This window comes from Phyllopteryx taeniolatus, chromosome 15 (genome assembly GCF_024500385.1).
Source record: "Phyllopteryx taeniolatus isolate TA_2022b chromosome 15, UOR_Ptae_1.2, whole genome shotgun sequence".
In the NCBI taxonomy this organism is placed as follows: Eukaryota; Metazoa; Chordata; class Actinopteri; order Syngnathiformes; family Syngnathidae; genus Phyllopteryx; species Phyllopteryx taeniolatus.
The window spans coordinates 21,313,521-21,335,776 of NC_084516.1; the positions used below are offsets into that span (position 1 = coordinate 21,313,521).

Here is a 22,256-nt window from a genome sequence, read left to right on the forward strand (position 1 = left end):
TGCACCACCTCAAAATATGTTCATCCATCCATTCATCCATTTTTCTCCTAGGTCGGGTCGCGGGGGCAGATGCCTTTATGAACTTGAAACGCTCTTTCTATGATTAGCCACGAATACGTTACTGTGTGCTCTGTACACACATAAACATATTCAATTGTATTAACATTAAATGTAATTAAATATATATGGTAGGAAGCATTTGTTAATTAACTTACGAACCCGATATTGTCCAACATTACCCACACATCATTACATCTGCCTTTGATTATGATGGATTTGAACAATAAATTCAGGACAGCATAATTTTGAAAGTTTGGAAAAATAATGAGCACTTATGATAAGATTTGATAAGCATCAACTGTAGATATTGTTCACAGTATTTCAAAAACGAGCTGTGGATAACCATAACATTTCCTTGTGAATCAATATCTATATACAGTTTTACATCTTTATGTATATATAGCAGCAGGTGATGTAATAACGAATCATCATCATCATCGTCATCATCACCATCATCATCATTTGAATGCATCAAATTCGTTAACCTGCCTGTCAGTAACTCTGTGACGATGCCGTTCAGCGAGGCAGCTTGATATCACGCTGTCTTTGTTTGTAGTATTGTTCGTCTTGCCCCGACTGGTGGCCTTGTAAGCAAAATGTTTCCACAACTTATTTCGATTTCCTTCCAGTCACAAATTGTGTGTACAAAGGTGCTGGCCACTAAGCGCTTTTACAAGACCGGTACACAAAAACCGAAAGTGTTGCATTGTCCAATATAAAACTAAGCTACGTATTTTGGTTCTATATGGCCAGATCTTTGAACCTTGGGATTTTTTTGTTGCATTTGTTACCTTTAAACATTCAGAAAATAGACTCATTTGATCCTTGACAGAATGGACACTGACACTCTGATTTCAACGCACTTTGTTATTGTTTTACTGGGGCAAAGCGCAACTGCAGAGTGAATGTACAGTTTGATGTCCCAACTCTAATGTTGCACCTCTGATGCACCAATTTACCGGGATGCAATGTGAAAACGGCTTTGGGGTTCTTCTGCTGCTACATTACAGCCTCAATGAATTACTTTGAGTGTAGAACACATTTAGAAAGCTGCCACCCCCTCCTGCTGTGGTGTTGGCCGGTGTGCTATCACTACCCAGAAACTGTAGTGCAGATGGGAAGATATGAAAGAAAAAGGAGGCAGGGTCCCACAGCTCCTGCAGGGAAGGGAACCTCTTCAGTAATCAGAAGTGAGGCTTTCTGTCTGCCAAAAAATGAACCAGGCCAACCAGCAGGTGGAATACATGTTGTCAGATATTTTACTTTGTCACCTATTGTACCACATTGGTGTAAATCACCTCGATTTTTCACATTTTTAATTTAACTTCTACACCACTGTAGTGTATACGGTTAACTAAAAATGTAGTTAATTTAGTAGAAAAGAATAAGAAATTTTTTTAAAAATTTTATCTAGCAAAAGGGGCACCCCCTCACTTTTTATGTGGATAAAATTTAGGAAAATCGACGAGAAACATTTTTATCAGTCTCGTAATCTGAAGGTTGCTCCAGTTTATGAAATTTTGATAAGAGTTCAAGACGGGAGGTTTCTTTCCTCAAACCCAAACGCACACAACAATGCAGGTAGTGAATTTTATGGAAAATATAATGATCTAACACGGGGAATCTACAGGGAAACAATACAGAAAAAACACATAACGAACAAAGCAAAGACGAACATTGGCAAAGGAAACTGATCTGTGATGTTAGATTGGTAGAATGGGCGTGTAGTGAATGCATATAGCTGGGGATTCCTGCATTTCATACACACGGTAACTCAATGTCCTTTACATGTGTGCGTTTAAAAACAAAGAAAAAAACAGCTTATAAACATTTCAAACTAAATAAAATTAAAACAGCATACAGTGCAAGAAATATCATTTAAAATGCACTAAAAAGCATGGGAAAAAAGAAGAGTTTTTAACCTGGACTTCAAAACATGCACACTTGGGGCTGAGGTCACGTCTGTTGGCAACCTATTCCATTTGTGTGCAGCATAATAGCTAAATGCTGCTTCACCATGTTTGCTTTGGACTCTGTGCTCCACTATTTGACCTAAGTCTGTCGATCTCAGAGCCCTACTGGGTTTATATTCAATTAGCATTTCATGCATGTATTCAGGACCTAAACCGTTTAGTGCTTTAAAGACCAGTAGCGGAACTTCAAAATCTATTCCAAAACTGACTGGAAGCCAGTGTAAAGACTTTAGAATTGGAGTAATAAGCTCTGACCTCTTTGTTCTGGTCAGAACCCGAGCTGCAGCATTCTGAATGAGCTGCAGCTCTTTAATGCTGTTTCGAGGGAGTCCGGTCAGAAGACCATTACAATAGTCAAGTCTACGTGAGATAAAAGCATGGATAAGCTTCTCCTGTTCTGCTTGACACATGCAAGCCTTCACTCTGGATATGTTCTTCAGATGGTAGAAGGCAGTTTAGTAATTGATTTGATATGACTGTTGAAACTCAGGTCGGAATCTATCAGAACACCAAGGTTTCAGAGATGGTCTTTGTTTTTTAAGGAGAGTGACCCCAGGTATTTACTAACAGCAATCCTCATTTCTTTATTGCCAAAAACAATGATCTCAGTTTTGTTGTGGTTTAATTGAAGAAGATTTTGGCTCATCCAGATAGTTATCTGTTTTAGACAGTGACACAACATCTTAATTGAACTGTAGTCATCTGGAGACACTGCTAGATATAACCGTGTGTCATCTGCATAGCTATGATAGTCAAAATTAAAGTTCTGAAGAATTTGACCGAAGGGTAGCATATAGAGGCTGAACAGGAGGGGTCCGAGAACTGACCCTTGAGGGACCCCATAGGTCATTGCCATTCGATGAGATTGAACACTTCCAAAGGTTACAAAATAACTCCTTTCCTCCAGGTAGGACCTGAACCATTTAAGGACTGTTCCATTTAGTCCTACCCACGTTTCCAACCTGTTCAGGAGTATATTATGATCTACCGTATCAAAAGCCGCACTGAGGTCCAACAAGACCAGAATTGACACCTTTCCCGAGTCAGTATTCAACTTTATATCATTTAGCACTTTGATAAGAGCAGATTCTGTCCCGTGATGAGTTCGGAAATGGTTGAACTTCAGCAGTTTTTAGTGCGTGACAGAAAACCAGGCACAGGCTGACGTCAAATTGAGGAAAAGTTTATTCTCAAAATCGAATGAGCTGGATTGTGATAGGATATGCAAAAGCATTCAAATATATGTATTTACATTTTAGGGTGAAGACTAAAATATTGGCCTGAAGAGTTGGTGAGTTGTAATTTGCCAACTTCCTCAGTATGTAGATGCATTTATTCCCAGGTATGTACTGTATGTAAATTCAAAAGATGTTGGTAGTGGGAATACATTATGGTCGCCAGGCAACCATACATTTTCAATCACTCACAGGTTTGTGCTTGTTAATGAATAAGATTTTTACTAATGATGGTTCAATGAAACTCTCCATTTGGGTGCACATAGTGTAGAAAACTGCTGGACTATAAATGATTTAAAGAAACCTTTGTGATATAAGCCCGAATTTGCCAGCATCAGCAGAGCTGGTGATTGCGTATGGCAGTTACTTTAATTGCATTCGGACTAGCATCCAAAACAAGGATTGCATTGTTTTTCTCTTTGGTACCTTGTTTTAGCCCTGGCAGTGAAGGCGACATCTGCAGGAGCAGTCCCCTGATTGACTCGCGTTTGCTCTCTCAACACAATGTTTAGTTTTCTGTTATACCCATAAAGCTGCTTGTGAAGGAGTCTGTACACTATTGTTGTTGGACAGAACTCTCTCCGTTTTTATAACCCAACCCCCAATGTCACGGTGAGTTTGTATGGTTACGGATTAAAGCCTCTTCGGTCTTGTACGTTCAGACTGTTTAATCCATCTCAGTCTGTCCAGGGTAGTACCCCTCCTCACTACATTCTGCCTGACTGCAGGTTTTTAATGTGGCTGCCCAAACCACCCAGTTGATGAATCAAATCAACCTGATGAGTCCCTTTGTGTTTTAAGCTTTGTAATCCAGGATTTCAACTCAATCGAGTTACAGAGGGGGAAAGAGGGGGACTTCACACAACCTTTCAGTGCGGCTCAGCCCGATTTAAATCACCTTGGTTCTCGCTACCTATCATCTTCTGTTGGAGTTTAAAACCAAAAAACTGATCAAAAAGGGACTCAGAATACTAAATATGACCTTGTGGAAAGACATCTTGCCCAGATTGTTCTAAACAGAACAAATGTGTGCTCATCAGTTACAGACATCTGTTCATATTTACCATCTGTCTCTCTTGGAGGGGCAGACTTTGGGGAAATTTGGAATGAATCTTTGAATTGTGATTCCTATTACTGCATGCGCTGTTCTTGTCTAGCATTTGCAATCCTCCAATATTTGGGATATTTCTTGTCAGAGTTAATATCAGATTTTATGCAGATTTTGAACAGTGCCTATGTTTTAATTTGTAATTGTTGTTTGTTGTTGTGTTATAGCTTATTGAAAAACACTACTTCACCTCGGAAAGCACTTTAACAATAAAATGCAGCTGTAACAAAGTGCTGTATACGCGAAGGAACATAACACTTAAACCACAATGAAAGAATGAATGAATGAATGAATATTCTTTTCCAATCGAATACGAGCTTCCTCCACATTGGTATTTGGCATACAGGAGGTCCAGAGTTTGATTTCCGTTCATTGCACAGTCCAACATGTGTTAGTCATTAGTAGATGAGAGAGAGCAACATGTCTCCACTTACCACAACGAGGGTGCCGGGATGATGAAATTGTAATTTCGCGATCACTCGCCTTGACTGCAGGCCGAAGTTTGAATGTAAACAAACGTCTGCAGTTTTCTAGTTAAGTTTTTGTCCATTGGTGAGTAACACGAATACGGAACGAATGGTTCACATTCACATCCTCTCTATCACTTTTACTTGACTTCATTTCAGCGGCAGCTCTCGTCCATCTCCATATCTCTGCCGGGCTACATCCATCGCCGAGTGGAAACTGGACAAGTCCATGCTGGGGTGAAACACCTCGCTTGTCTCATTGTAGACAATATTCTGTGCAAAAAACAAAAACAAAAAAAATAAAACAACAACAAAAAAATATATAATGTACCGCTGTGAAAAAGTATTTGTCCCCTTCTCAAATTCTTAGATTTTTGCATAGTTTCCCGACTTTGATCTTTATCATCAAATAAATGTAAATATTAGACAAGTATATCCCAAGTGAACTTAAAATGCTTTTTTTAAATGATGATTTCATTTATTAATGTGGGAAAAAAATGATTCATGTTTACCTGACCCTGTGTGAAAAAGTAATGCCCCCCGAAACCTAATAACTGCTTGGTCCATCCTCAGTGGATGGATGAACAAATGAAATCAAGCTTTTTCTGTAACTGGCAATGAGTCTTTCACATCTCTGTGGAGATATTTTGGCCCACTCTTCCTTGCCGAATTGTTTGAATTCAGCAAAAATGGAGGGTTTTCGAGCATGAAGGTCATGCCACTGCGACTGCATTTGATTTAGGTCTGGACTTTGACCCGGCCACTCCAAAACTTTCATTTTGTTTTTTTTAAGCCATTCAGAAGTTGACTTGCTGGTGTGTTTTGGATCGTTATCCCTCTGCTGAACCAAAGTTCGCTTCAGCTTGAGGTCACAAGCTGATGGCTGAATATTCTCCTTCAGGATTTTGTGTTAAAGAGCAGAATTCATGGGTTCATGAATCATTAGCAAGTTGTCCAGGTCCTGACGGAGCGAAGCATCCGAAGACCATCACACAACCACCACCATGTTTGACTGTTGGTATGATGTTGGTTTCTGAAATGCTGTGCTACACTGAGACACCTTCCAAACAGCTCAACTTTCATCTTATCAGGCCATATAATATTCTCCAAAAGTCTTGGGAATCATTCAGATATTTATTTTTTTTGTTTCTTTTTTTTTTTTTTGCAAAAGTAAGATGAGCCTTGATGTTCTGTTTGATCAGCAGTGGTTTTTGCCTTGGAACTCTGCCATGGATGCCATTTTTTCCCAGTCTCTTCCTTATTGTTGTGTCATAAACACTGACCTTATCTGTGGCAAGAGAGGCCCGCAGTTCTTTCGAAGTTGTCCTGAGTTCCTTTGTGGCCTCCTGGATGAGTCATTGCTGTTCTCTTGGGGTAATCTTTGTAGGCTGGTCACTCTTGGGAAGGTTCACCACTGATGCTTTTTCCATGTGAGGATAATGGCTGTCGTTATGGTTCGCTGGAATCTTAAGCTTTAGAAATGGCTTTGTAACCCGTTCCAGACTGGTAGATGTCAATTACTTTATTTCTCGACTGTTCTGGAATTACTTTGGATCGTGTCATTTTGTTGCAGCTTTTTTAGATCTTTTGTCCGACTTGATTTTGTCGTGACAGATTCGGGTTGAGTTTATTTCTTGATTGAGCAGGTCTGGAACTAATCAGGCTTGGGTGTGATCGGTGAACATTAACCAAAAGTTGTGATTAGCCACAATTAACTTGTGCTTTAATAAGGGGGTAATTTATTTTTCACACAGGGCCAGGTATTTATTTAAAAAAAAAAAAAAAAAAAAAAGAAAAAACACCATTTAAAAACCGCATTTTAAGTTCACTTGGGTTATATTTGTCTGACATTGACATTTGTTTCATGATCTTAAACATTAAAGTGGGGAAACTATGCAAAAATATAAACATTTTAGAAGGGGCCCAGTACTTTTTCACGGCACTGTATATATATTATGGTTAAACGGCTTTAATAGTACAAACACAAACAGAAAGGGTGAAAAGTGTAAATAAAGGTGAAAGTTGTAAAGGGGCTGCTGAATCCCAGGCACACACAACAAGTGCTGATATTTTCCACGAAAGAATGTCACAGCTAAAAAGGCTGTAAATAGTTCAACAGGTTAGCATGATGCAAAACCAACATTAAATGATAAAAAATGGTGGAAAAGTACAAATAAAGGAGAGAGTCCTGATGACTTAGGCTCCAGTTTACCTTTGACCCTGAACAGGATAAGCGGTAGATAATAATAGATAATGGACTCACCAATCTAAGGCCAATCTGATATTTATATTTTAAAATACTTTATAATATTTGTCTGTATTTCACTGTTGCCTGGTATTGGCCAGTCATTGCACTCTCTCAGCCTGGTTTGGTTTTTTGTTCTGGTTGTTATCATGTTTGTCAGCTTCCTTCATCTTTCCTTCCCATTGTTTGTCAGGGGGGACTTCCTTCTCGTAAGCTTTAGCTGCTCTCCTGACAGACAGCTCTGGCTGAGACAAACAGTTAAGATTGGCCTCAGGTGTCCCAGCCTAGTTGTGTCTCTCAGCAGGAACATAAATACGCTGGGCTGTCAAACCGCATGGGCTTCAGAGTTTATTACCCATAGTAAATACAACCCCAATTCCAATGAAGTTGGGATGTTGTGTTAAACATAAATAAAAACAGAATACAATGATTTGCAAATCATATTCTACCTATATTTAATTGAATACACTACAAAGACAAGCTATTTAATGTTCAAACTGATGTTCAAATAATCATGAACTTGGAATTTTATGGCTGCAACACATTCTAAAAAACCTGGGACAGGTGGAAAAAAAGAGTGAGAAAGTTGAGGAATGCTCATCAAAGACGTGTTTGGAACATCCCACAGGTGAACAGGCTCATTGGGAACAGGTGGCTGCCGTGATTGGGTAGAAAAGGAGCGTCCCTGAATTGCTCAGTCATTCACAAGCAAAGATGGGGCGACGTTCACCTCTTTGTGAACAAGTGCGGGAGAAAATAGTCCAACAGTTGAAGGACAATGTTCCTCAACGTACAATTGCAAGGAATTAAGCGATTTCATCATCTACGGTCCATAATATCATCAAAAGGTTCAGAGACTCTGGAGAAATCACTGCATGTAAGTGGCAAGGCTGAAAACCAACATTGAATGCCCGTGACCTTCGATGTCTCAGGCGGCACTGCACCAAAAAAACGACATCAGTGTGTAAAGGATATCACCACATGGGCTCAGGAACACTTCAGAAAACCAATGTCAGTAAATACAGTCCGGCGCTATGTCCGTAAGTGCAACTTGAAACTCTACTAGGCAAAGCAAAAGCCATTTATCAACAACACCCAGAAGCGCCGCCGGCTTCTTTGGGCCCGAGCTCATCTAAGATGGACTGATGCAAAGTGGAAAAGTGTTCTGTCGTCCGACGGGTCCACATTTCAAATTGTTTTTGGAAATTGTGGACGTCGTGTCCTCCGGGCCAAAGAGGAAAAGAACCATCCGCAAAGTTCAAAAGCCAGCATCTGTGATGGTATGGGGCTGTGTTAGTGCCAATGGCATGGGTAACTTACACATCTGTGAAGGCGCCATGAATGCTGAAAGGTACATACAGGCTTTGGAGAAACATATGCTGCCATCCAAGCAACGTCTTTTTCATGGACGCCCCTGCTTATTTCAGCAAGAGAATGCCAAACCACATTCTGCACGTGTTACAACAGCGTGGGTTCGTAGTAAAAGAGTGCGGGTACTTGACTGGCCTGCCTGCAGTCCAGACCTGACTCCCATTGAAAATGTGTGGCGCATGATGAAGCGTAAAATACGACAACGGAGACCCCGGACTGTTGAACAGCTGAAATTGTGCATCAAGCAAGAATGGGAAAGAATTCCACCTACAATGCTTCAACAATGAGTGTCCTCAGTTCCCAAACTTTATTGAATGTTGTTCAAAGAAAAGGTGCTGTAACACAGTGGTAAACATGACCCTGTCCCAGCTTTTTTGGAACGTGTTGCAGCCATAAAATTCTAAGTTAATGATTATTTGCTGAAAACAATCAAGTTTATCACTTTGAACATTAAATATCTTGTCTTTATCGTGTATTCAATTAAATGTAGGTCGAACATGATTTGCAAATCATTGTATTCTGTTTTTATTTATGTTTAACACAACGTCCCAACTTCATTGGAATTGGGGTTGTATTTACAGTCTCATCGTGCTGCGATGAGACAGAATGAAAATTCTAATAGGTCTAATTAAGCGGCGCGAGTTACTCTAGAAAATGCATGTAAATATTTGGGGAAAATTATTCAAAATACAGTGGAACCTCTAATACTAACAACAATCTATTCTGTGACACTAGCATCCATTCATTTTCTATACCGCTTATTCTCATTCGGGTGAGCTGGAGCCTATCCTAGCTGACTTTGGGCGAGAGGCGGGTTATACACTGGACTGGTCGCCAACCAATTGCACAGTACATATTGTATAGACAAACAACCATTCACACTCACGTTTACACTGAAGGACAGTCTTCACTGAAGCTAACATGCATGTTTTTGGAATCTGGGAGGAAACCGTAGGACACAGAGAAACCCTCTGCAAGCATGGCGAGAACCTGCAAACTCAAAACAGGAAAGCCAAAAACCAAGTGTTTACCCTGGCTTTAAATTCTGACATTGTTTACATTATATATAAGGTGCTATTTTTTCCTGATTTATTTATGTGTCATTGACCTCAAAGTGGTTTGTTACATATGATGTTGAAAATATCTTTTTTTCTATGTATTTCGATCTGAATCTGATGAAGCATGATGTATTTATTACGATGACGAAGGCAGACATGTACTGCATATTATATACTGAGGAAGTGAAATGGAGCAGGATTGACTGGGAGTACAAAATAATTAAATTGTTTCCGTTGAGGGTTGGACTCCGCCAAGGCTGCCCTCTGTCACCGATTCTGTTCATAACTTTTATGGACAGAATTCCTAGGCGCAGCCGAGGCGTAGAGGGGGTCCGGTTTGGTGGCCTCAGTATTGCATCTCTGCTTTTTGAAGATGATGTGGTTCTGTTGGCTTCATCAATCCGTGACCTCCAACTCTCACTGGAGCAGTTTGCAGCCGAGTGTGAAGATGAGAATCAGCACCTCCAAATCTGAGACCGTGGTCCTCAGTCGGAAAAGGGTGGCGTGCCCTCTCCAGGTCGGGGATGAGATCCTGCCCCAAGTGGAGGAGTGCAAGTATCTTGGGGTCTTGTTCACGAGTGAGGGAAGAATGGAACGGGAGATCGACAGGCGGATCGGTGCAGCGTCTGCAGTGATGCGGACTTTGTATCGGTCCGTTGTGGTAAAGAAGTAGCTAAGCCGAAAGACGAAGCTCTCAATTTACCGGTCGATCTTCGTTCCTACCCTCACCTATGGTCACGAGCTGTGGGTTGTGACAGACAGAACAAGATCCCGGATACAAGCGGCCGAAATGAGTTTCCTCCGCAGGCTGTCCGGGCTCTCCCTTAGAGAACGGGTGAGAAGCTCGGTCATCCGGGAGGATCTCAGAGTAGAGCCGCTGCTCCTCCACATCGAGAGGAGCCAGATGAGGTGGCTGGGGCATCTGATTCGGATGCCTCCCGGACGGCTCCCTGGTGAGGTGCTCCGGGCACTTCCCACCAGGAAGAGACCCCGAGGACGACCCAGGACACGCTGGAGAGACTATGTCCTTCGGCTGGCCTGCGAACGCCTCGGGATCCCCCCTGAAGAGCTGGATGAAGTGGCTGGGGAGAGGGAAGTCTGGGCGTCCCTGCTAAAGCTACTGCCCCCGTGACCCGACCCGGATAAGTGGTAGAAAATGGATGGATGGATGGATGGATGGATGGATGGATGGCGGTGAATCTGGCACCATGAGTTGCAATGTTAGTACAATTAACGCAGTTATAAGAACCACATGCATGTTTGTCAAATATAAAACAGGTATCACAGAGAAGAACAGACACGTTGTAAACGAGCTTCCCTGCACCGTGGCGCTCTGTTCCATGCACCGGCAGCAGTGACGATCAGCATGGTCCCTTTCCACGCTCATAGGAATGGAACCGCCTATACTGTTAAGTATGGCATTGACAGCTCTGCAGAAGAAACAATTCAATAAAACGTTGCGTACTGCACACTTGCCTCTGCCAAGGCGAGACTTTCCAGGGCATCTTAATAGCACAATCACCTGCACTTTCCACTTCTTGGGAACCATGCTGAGGGCTAATTTACATGAAAAAAGATCCCTGAAATACATGACACGTAGCACGAATGAGAACGTACAACTGAGCGCCCGGAAGCATAGTTCATGAATCCAAGCAGTATTTGTTTGAAAAATGTGTTTGTTGTTGTTGTTAATCTTTTTTTTTTTTTTTTTTAGTGCAACGGGGTTCCACATACAATAATTGCTAAAAAAATATTTCACTTCACTGGCGCGGTGGAAGGTCTGACGCCCGTAATTTAAATCATTGCTTTTAACACAAGAGAAAACATAGTTTTAATTGTGTAATTGTGAACATTTTTCATATTCCATATTCCATTCCAAAATTATTTTGTGAATTATTTTTGTGTACTGTATCACAACCTTTAATCGGTTAATTTGAAAAGAGTTTATATTCTTGTATTATAGTTGCTTTTCAGGTCATGAATTGCTTCAGACATCATAAAGGATAACATGTGTGTTTGACCGACGTTCTCAATGGCAGGCAATTCATGGTTAAGGTGCAGTTAAGACGTTAAAGAGACTGCTAAGGAGTTTATGTTCACATGGGGAGAAATAAGAGTTGAAGTGAATGGTGCCTGAGTGTCCTCCACTAGATTCTCTTTCCCCCGCAAAGACAGACACACACACGCAGATGTTCATTGAAATAAATGATAGAGTCCATTTCCATTTGAATGCTGATTGGAAGTTGGTGCAGATATAAAAGCAGCATCATTGATACGAAGACATAATAAGTGAGTGTGTATGTGCTCCTACAAATAACAACCATTCCTTTTTGCTCACCAGTTGCAGAGTATCCAGGTGACGGTGGGTGTATCCATTGTGCAGACAAGCCAGACTCTAGATTATCGTGTATGTTGGAGATCAGCTGGTTGTTGATGGATCATATTAACATGTGAATAGCTCCCCTCGGCTGTTTCCCTCAGGAAGCAGAACCGTATTCATGTGTTGCCTGTTGTCATTTGAAACACAAAGGGCCACGAAGAAAGACTTTTGTAAACATGTCTCCTCCGGTTACCAGGTAATCAATGTTAAACCTGCAGTCTTTTCCTTTTGTTGTTTTGGTTTTTTTAAGCAATCAAATATTCTGGAATCTCATAATCACAATCTGTCACTTCTATATTCATTTTTTTTTTTTTTTTTACTACATCTAATAATGCATAGAAAGAAGATGCAAACTACATTTGAAGGTGTTACATATTGAATATATTATCCCTTGGTGGTCATTGAAATACTTGCTTACTATAATTCCAGATTTAAAATAAAGACCCCTAGCTCTTTTACCTGGAGACTAGTTGGCAACCTGATGACGACTCGAGTGTCCGTTGTTGCGGGGTCGTTTCCATGACGTCTGCTTGAGTCTCCTGGAGACCAGCCGGGTCGGCAGGGAGTCGCGGTGAAATTGAACGTGTTCGATTTCATTGGAGCCCTTTTGGAAACTCCTCTACAGAGAAAAAGCTTAACAAAGCTTAATGTCACAAAAGTGCAAACATTCGTCACCATCACCAATCAATCAGTTATGCAGACATCTCTACTAATGCCTGAAAATATTGGAACGATCGCTCCAATATTTTGAAATTCATGGCCGTTTAGCGTTATTCTCTCCATCTGCTCACAATATAGTAAAAGCTTCATGCTGTTTAATGTCACAAAACTGTAATCATTTATCACCAAAGGTATGTGGACATTCCTAGAGATTTTTATGCCTGCTTCAACCTCTGAAAATATCAGAAGCATCCTCCCAATATTTTGAATTTTATGGCATTTAAAGCATTTTTTTTCCCCTGGGTGTCTGTGCTTTGCCCTCACGAAACTTTGGGACACGACGCCCCTGCATATGAGAGTTTGACTGCAAAAGAAAAAAAATACTCTACTTAGGTAACTACGAAATTATTTGTGCTATAAGTATTCTTTTCTTCCGCTGCCCAACTCTCAAATGGGCAGTGGGCAGCACCTGCAGCTGCACCTGCACGCAGCACGCGCTTTATAATTGTTAATCCTAAATTGAGATCACAATTAAAATGAGATGAATTGCCCAGCCCGTATGTTAAAAAAGTTGTGTTTTTCTACATTGCGAGCTGTTATTAAGCCTATGTGTCTGCATTAATAAATCGCACATGTCTCGCTTTGTGTAGCTCAATCAACCAATATTAACTTTTCATCTCTGTATTTTAAAAAAAAACACACGCACTCTTCAGTCAGAATGATTTCAGTCGGAATAACCAAAAGGTCTGCATGTAAACCCGGCAAATGCCATGATTTGAATTACGCGGTGTGTCTTCTCTCAGTGATACTGAAAAGTCTAAACTAGAAAAATGCTAAAGCCTGAATCCAGACTGAAATAGTTTAAGTGGATTGTGAGAGCCCATGTGATTATCTGTTGTGATACGTTTTTGGGGGGAGGGGAGGGTGTAAAGGGGAGATTTGAAAGTGGCCTAAGGTTCCTAAGAATCTCAGTTGATCTCGGGTCTTATTAGGTAAGGGTCTAATAACTGTTTCCTTATAAGTGGCTGGTACGATGCCAGAGAAAAGGGATTAAGAAATGATGTCAAGAATAGATAGATTGATAGCAAATCCTAGGACTGGAAATAGCTCTTTAACGAGTTCCCCGGGGAGAGGCTTGAGCAAGCAAATGAGTTGTATGAGCCTCCCTCAAGGTGTGAGCGTGCAACCAAACTATGTACCTCAGTTTCTCTATTGGTTCCACCAATCAAACCGTTTAACCATGTTTGAGGCAAAGTGTCTTTTTCATCTCTTCACTAATGAGAGGAATTTTCTGAGTAAAAAATTGCAATAAATGATTCGCTGAATAGGAAGAGCTGTTGGATTATTGGGTTAGCATCACCACTGTATAAAATCAATAGTTAGGGTTGTTTTTACAAAGACAAATGATTCTGGAGCAATAATTAGTTTTGGCTCCCACAAGAGCAAACAATCCCCCCATGCCTGAAGGACGTTTAGTCGCACAGCATTTGCGTTCGAGCTTTGGATATGATTGCTTCATTCAGGGATCACCTACCTTTTGGAACCTGGGAGCTACTGTACTTCTTGGGCACTGATTCATGTGCAGGGCTACCAGTTTGATACACACTTCTGTAATAGCAAATTTGCTCAAATTACCTTTAGTACTATTGTCTTGTTCACGAGTGAGGGAAGAATAGAGTTCAGGTACAACACTGCACAAATCCGTACTCACGTTCATCCGGTTGGAGTTTTTAGAAGAAAGGCGGTCGGAGAGACAAACAGTCAGTAAGATGAGCTATTGTCCATGCGTTGGTGTGGCCAAAGCTAGCAAGCTTACCTTAAAAGTGACACTTTTCCGCTCTCGAAATTTTAAATGAAGGTAAAGTAAAAAAAATAAAAATAAAAATAAAATGTAGGTGAATGAATTAAAAGTAGTGGTAGGAGTCAGTCTTCGTAGGCCTGCACTGCATCTCGTCACAGACAGGAATTAAAAATACTGTATTATCATAGTATTTGTGACAAATCCATTATTCACAAAATGTAATGTGCATTTTGCATTACCAAATAAGACTCCCAGGTTGTGAAACCCGGATTGAGCCATAAAACATTATCATGTGAATCCTATGGCGCAATGACGTTGGGACAGTTCTATCATGCTTCAGGCCCACTTGCCCACAAGACCGGTATTGTCTCTATTATTTCTGAGTAGAAAAAAACGTCTTTGAGATGGATTTCAATTTTCTTTGGGTACCTTCTAGTGGTTTCGTGGAAGATGGAGGATTCTATTTGCATGTTTCATAGGCTGGTTCCTGGACATGTACTTCGGTGCGAGTTGTCGTGTGTCATTGTTGGTGTTGTGAAGCTGCAGCGGTCCTGTGTTCAAAGGAAATCATTATCTCTTAATTAGAGCATAACTGCAGTGATAAAGTTAATGATATACTGATGGGAAACACATACAGCTCATCTACTTTCTAACTAATTTTATTTGACATTTCTTGATCAGTTTTCCTATGTTCATGACCAGATTATTTATTTTTACATCTCTCCAATAAACTCTCAATCATATCTCGACTCATTTCGTCTTCCTGCTTCTGATTTGCTGTTTCGTTTGAGTTTGCTACTTGTCTTTCATTCGTCCTGCACTCTCCCGTCTCCTCTAATATTGTTTTTTTTTTTTTTTTTACTGTATCAGGGCTTTCAAAGTGTGGATTTCTTTAAATGTGTGTGACAGTGACATGACATTCCTGGATGTCAGTTGCGTGTTTCCTGACAGGGTGAATATTTGTTGTTTTGGATCACTGACAGCATCGCCACAATCTCGACTGCGACACGAGACCCTTCAGGCTTCATTCGAATCTGTGTTATGGTTCAGAAATGCTTTCTGTCTCTCGTGGCATTTCACAGTCTTTTGATGCTTTTCAATAACAGCAGTGAATCGTGTCATTATCCTGTTCTGAATCAAGTGAGCCTGTTTGTACCGTCGTAAATCAACATTTTACGACAGCTTATAGCAGTATGGTTTGGTCAGTTAGCTACTTTACATGCTTACTTCGCACTGCTGCCCTGTGATTGGCTGGCGACTAGTTCAGGGTGTATCCCGCCTCTCACCCAAAGCATGCTGGGATGGGCTCCGGTACATCTACCATCCTAGTGAGGATAAGAATAACAGATGGATGAACCTTGCACTGCTTCTGAATGTCTCTCTTTTGACTCACATCAATCTCCAATATTTGTTCAGTTACACAGTAAATTCACAACATGCCCTCCACGTACTGAAAAACACACCTCATACAACTAAAAATACTGATTGCTTGAACTTTTTAATTACTACATAAAGTACACTAAATACACATGTAAATATTCCGCACTGAAACACCATGTGCTGTGGTCTGACAAGGAATAAGATAAAGATCACATTTATTTAGATCCTACCTCTTTTACCAAAAATCTATACATTCATACAGTACATACATACATACTGTACATAACAAAATGTTTGTTGTCAGCAAATAAATTAAAAAATACACAAAAACTATATATCTATAAATATATATAATGAATAACTTGGGCCCCAATTCAGACCCCTGGGAACACCACAAGTATTATCCAAACATTTTGAGCAGTGATTATCCATTCCAAAACAATACCTCTAATGCGTAGTTTCTCCAATTTGTTTGAGTAATATGTCATAGCTGATGGTGTGGTATGCTTTATTTTAGGTTAAGCAACATTACAATTCCATTTTTCTTATTGTTGCTTGAATCTTATCTCTGCAATGTATTCAATTATTATGAATCAACTCACCCAACTTCTGAAGCCTTACTGACTCCCTCAGAGTAAATTGTATCGAATTAGAAATGAATCTAAACTATGCTTGAATAGTTTTTCTCATATATTTGAGAATTTGTGTAGTCATGAAACTGGTTTGTAGTTTGTGAAATGGCATTTGCTCCCAGTTTTGTACAACATAATTATTTTAGCTATTTGAATTTGGTTTGTAAATTTACTGAATGATAAAATACTAAATGTGGGTTCATGGTTTAGAACTCCTCTTAATTACTGTACCTGTTTACTTTTCGGCTGAAAAGCTATTTGATGTTAAAAACAGTCATGTTATGACCATGCATGTAGGCTGCTTCTCATAATGCCTTTTTTGGCCCAACACTGCATTTTTGTGATGTCAACTTTTAGTGCTTCTGTTTTCTAATAGCTGTCCTTGCGTCAATTCAACTCATTAACTTCAACTCAAAACCTGAAAGAAAAAAAAAAAACCTCTTATTGACGAGAGATGATTGACACACATTTTCGATGACGTACTTCAAAAACTGTCAATGAATTTGAAAGTCATCACGGTGGAAAAAACAAAAAGCTCTTTAGTAATGTAAGCACGACTGACCCACTGAAGTTGGGTTGATTAGATTTGTTTTCGGACTTTCTCTTGTGAAGCATAATCCTGATGTAAAGAAACCAAAATTCAGCAAATTAGATACAGAATGCTTCGTGTATTCTTGCTTAGATGGACAGAGAACAAGAAGAGGTATGAAGGTATTCTTGTTACTTACAGTATTATTTGTGTTTATTTGCGCAGTTCCACCTCAATTCCTCAACTATCCAAGCAACACTTACGCCTATGAATCCACTGACATTGAGCTGGAGTGCGCGGTGACAGGAAACCCACCGCCGACCATACGCTGGATGAAGAACGGAGAGGAGGTTATCCCCAGTGACTATTTCCAAATAGTGGTGAGCAAAAAAAAAGGAGCACAGAAAAAAAAAAACACTCAAACATTCATATAATTTAGATTAAAAATATGAGCACGTAGTACATATTGACATCAAGTATCAAGGAACTTTACATATGAAACTTAGATACTTTGAAATTAATAGTGTTAATGTTGGTGAACAATTTTCTTAATATCTCTTCTTTTGGTTCTACTCATCTGGTTAGCACTCAGAACCCATAATTCCATAGCACACAATAATATCGCAAATGTTCACACCATCACCTGGCTAATTGTTAACAATCACGTGTTGTCTGTGTTCGTTGTAATTTAGGATGGCAGTAACCTGCAGATTCTCGGTTTGGTCAAGTCAGACGAAGGATTTTATCAGTGCATTGCTGAGAATATCGCCGGCAGCTCACAGGCCATGGCTCAACTGTTGCTCCGAGAGCCAGGTAAGAACCGTGAACATCCACCGAAGATGATAGCTGTGTTGTCACTAGCTTCAATCACCAGTCGTCTCCATTTCGAGTTGAAAATAATTTCCTCATCAAACTATCCCAATCCCGATTATTGTATGTTTCTGCCCCACAGTTCTTCAATCTCTTCACACTTTTTAGTAGAACCTTCACTACGCAGACACAATTACAAAAAGATGAATGCACTATAGGCGTACACCATAAATGTTTTATTTTATTCATAAATAAACTAATACATACAGTCCAGTCAGGCATATAGTATGCACTCAATGACCACTTGCTGTCACAACTATTCATCTACCAGTGTGTATAATAGCTGTACTTTGTCGGTTTAAAAAGCAAACTATGAAAGATAAGATAAGATTCTGACAGTGTTGATCGAAATGGATCATTCTCATACTGGAGAGGGCAAAATTGTTGATACCGCTCTTGTATTGAGTCCATTAGATTGTGAAAGTGCACCTAATATTGTGGCCGGACGGTGCCAATTGACTCCTTGGGATAGTCATGATTTCCATATGTGGACTCCGTGTGCATTTCCACTGTTAAATATGAGGGGCGTTAGGGACACTATTCAGGATTAGCTCTCACACTTACTATTCAAATGCTTTCACACATAACATACAAACCTAAATCAAAACAGAATACTATGATTTGCAAATCATCTTCAACCATATTTAATTGAATACACCACAAAGACAAGATATTTCATGTTTAAACTGATAACCTTTATTGTTTTTAGCAAATAATCATTAACTTAGAATTTTATGGCTGTAACACATTAAAAAAAAGCTTGGACAGGATCATGTTTACCACTGTGTTACATCACCTTTTCTTTTAACAACATTCAGTAAACGTTTGGGAACTGAGGACACTCATTGTTGACGCTTTGTGATGTACAGCTTCAGCTGTTCAACTGTCTGGGGTCTCCGTTGTGGTATTTTACGCTTCATAATGCGCCACACATTTCAATGGGAGACAATTGCCCGTGGGTGTGAATGTGAGTGCGAATGGTTGACAGAAAAAAAAAATTTGGAAACTGTTGGAAATTTTGCAGATTTATTGAAATTGAAAAACTGAAATATCACACAGCCATAAATATTCAGACCCTTTGCTCTGTATTTAGTAGCACCCATTTGAGCTAATACAGCGATTGAGTCTTTTTGGGAATAATGCAACAAGTTTTTCACACCTGGATTTAGGGATCCTCTGCCATTTCTCCTTGCAGATCCTCTCCAGTTTTGTCAGGTTGGACGGTGAATGTTGGTGGAGAGTCATTTTCAGGTCTCTCCAGAGATGCTCAATTGGGTTTAAGTCAGGGCTCTGGCTGGGCCATTCAAGAACAGTCACTGAGTTGTTCTGAAGCCACTCCTTCATTATTTTAGCTGTCTGCTTAGGGTCATTGTCTTGATGGAGGGTGAACCTTAGGCCCACTCTGAGGTCCTGAGCACTCTGGAGAAGGTTTTCGTCCAGGATATCCCTGTATCTGGCCTCATTCATCTTTCCTTTGATTGCAACCAGTCGTCCTGTCCTTGCAGCTGAAAAACACCCCCACAGCATGATGCTGCCACCACCATGCTTCACTGTTGGGACTGTATTGGATGGGTGACGAGCAGACCCTGGTTGTCTCCACACATACCACTTAGAATTAAGGCCAACAAGTTCTATCTTGGTCTCATCAGACCAGAGAATCTTATTTCTCACCATCTTGGAGTCCTTCAGGTGTTTTTTAGAAAACTCTATGCGAGCTTTCATGCGTCTTGCACTGAGGAGAGGCTTCCGTCAGGCCACTCTGCCATAAAGCCCCGACTGGTGGAGGGCTGCTCGAACTTTCTCCCATCTCTCGACTGCATTTCTGGAGCTCAGCCACAGTGATCTTTGGGGTCTTCTTTACCTCTCTCACCAAAGCTCCTCTCCCCCGTTTCGCCGGACGGCCAGCTCTAGGAAGGGTTCTGGGCGTCCAAACTTCTTCCATTTAAGGATTATGGAGGCCACTGTGCTCCTAGGAACCTTAAGTGCAGCATAATTTTTTTTGTAACCTTGGCCAGATCTGTGCCATGCCACAACTCTGTCTCTGAGCTCTTCAGGCAGTTCCTTTGACCTCATGATTGTCATTTGCTCTGACATGCACTGTTAGCTGTAAGGTCTTCTATAGACAGGGGTGTGGCTTTCCTAATCAAGTCCAATCAGTATAATCAAACACAGCTGGACTCCAATGAAGGTGTAGAACCATCTCAAGGATGATGAGAAGAAATGGACAGCACCCGAGTTCAATATGTCACAGCAAAGGGTCTGAATACTTATGGCTGTGTGATATTGCAGTTTTTCTAAATCTACAAAAATGTCAACAATTCAATTTTCTTTCTGTCAATATGGGGTGCTGTGTGTACATTAATGAGGAAAGAAAATAAATTATTTTAGCAAATGGCTGCAATATAACAAAAAAAATGACAAATTTACGGGGGTCTGAATACTTTCCGTAGCCACTGTATATAGACACACAAACACACACACGCACACACGCAGATACGCACGCACACACACAAACACACACACACATACAGGGAAATATTAGGAGGGTCAGATGGTTGGTGTTATCGCTTGGTTCCTATCGCCACGGGAAACGAGCATCCCAGCAGGCTGCACAGTGCCCAATCAACGCTCCCATGAGAAATCACAGTGTTTCTATGTGTTTGTGTGAATGTCAGCATAGCACCTTGTTACCCTTGACAACTGCAGGCCACTTGATCCCTTGAGTGACTCTTGAGACAGACGGACATACAGACATGTGAGACCATGCACATACACGCACGCACGCATGCACGCATCCACACACACACACACATAGACACACACAGTTATGACTATCTCTTCAGATGTACAATTGACTGCATATTCTTTATTTATACCAGAACTACAAAATAATAAAGCAACCTAAAATGCAATGTTGGGCAAGCTACTAAAATGTAGTGAGCTAAGCTACAGGTTATGCCAAATTAAATCAAGCTTCACTACAGTGAAGCTACCATGGATGTGTGGTCAGGTGAGGGAGGTGATGCAGAGCCTCCATGAAGAATAGAAGATAATGTTTGAATCATTATCCATCCATCCATCCATCCATCCATCCATTTTCCTTACCGCTTATCCTCACTAGGGTCGCGGGCTGCTGGAGCCTATCTCAGCTATCTTCGGGTGGGAGGCGGGGTACACCCTGAACCGGTCACCAGCCAATCGCAGGGCACATAGAAACAAACACTCACATTCACCTATGGGCAATTTAGAGTCTTCAATCAACCTACCATGCATGTTTTTGGGATGTGGGAGGAAAGCGGAGCACCTGGAGAAAACCCACGCAGGCAGGGGGAGAACATACCAACTCCACACAGGCGGGGCCGGGATTTGAATTTAAATTTGTGGTGAGTCACGTTCCATGAATGGTAATTCAAAATTAATTGTCTCTATTCTGTTTCTATTTTTTTGCATTTTATCCCGTAATGCACACATAACAAACTCCGCTAATTGTTATGAGCCCACACTGCGTTTATGTCACCTTTAAAGTGATATTTTACACACAAAAAAATAAATAAATACACTGATTCCGGGTTAAACTGATTTGCAATTGTTCACATTATGCAGATAAATATCCAAGAGGCAAAGCTGACTTTCATCACGCAGTCCAACCCTCACTGGAAACGTATTCGATTTACTGCTAGCAATGCGGAACAAACTCTGACCCCGGTCGTACAGGGACGGAACAGCCCGTATCAGGGGGTCTGGTATCACAGACTCCCAGAGTACCCTTCACAGAAATCCAAGAGGGACATGGTCGAACACCTTCTCTAAGTCCAAAAAACACATGTAGACTGGTTGGGCAAACTTCCATGCACCCTCGAGGACCCTGCTGAGGGTGTAGAGCTGGTCTAGTCTTTCTCCATGGCTTCATCAAACTCCTCCTACACCTGAGTTTTTGCGTCAGCGACTAACTAAGCTGCATTCTGCTTGGCCAGCCACAACCCATCCGCTGCCTCCGGAGTACCACGGGGCAAAAAGGCCTGATAGGACTCGTTCAGCTTGACCCCATCCCTTACGGCTGGTCTCCACCAGTGGATTCGGGGATTGCCGCCACGACAGGCACCGACCACCTTACGGCCACAACTCCAGTCAGGCCGCCTCAACAATGGAGGCGGGAAACGTGGTCCACTCAGACTTAATGTCCCCTGCCTCCCCCGGGACATGGATGAAGTTCCGCCGGAGGTGGGACTTGGAACTTCTTCTGATCGGGGACTCTACCAGACATTCCCAGCAGACCCACACAATAAGTTTGGGTCTGCCAGGTCGGACCGGCATCTTCCCCCACCATTGGAGCCAACTCACCACCAGGTGGTGATCGGTTGATAGTTCCGCCCCCTCTTCACCTGAGTGTCCATGACATGACGCAAGTGCGATGACACGATCCCCAAGTCGATCATCGAAATGCGGCGTAGGGTGTCCTCGTGCCAAGTGCACATGTGGACACCCTT

The 22,256-nt window shown here is 41.2% G+C and overlaps 1 protein-coding gene across 4 annotated transcripts in view; it reads left to right on the plus strand.

The window, feature by feature from the left end:
- dcc (DCC netrin 1 receptor) overlaps positions 1 to 22,256 on the plus strand; it is a 301,630-nt gene that overhangs the window by 96,720 nt on the left and 182,654 nt on the right. For all 4 annotated transcript variants that reach the window (XM_061747156.1, XM_061747157.1, XM_061747158.1 and 1 more), the window contains exons 6-7: positions 17,125 to 17,279; positions 17,592 to 17,712. In XM_061747156.1, coding sequence (XP_061603140.1) covers positions 17,125 to 17,279; positions 17,592 to 17,712 — 276 coding nt within the window. The remainder of the gene's footprint in view (positions 1 to 17,124; positions 17,280 to 17,591; positions 17,713 to 22,256) is intronic.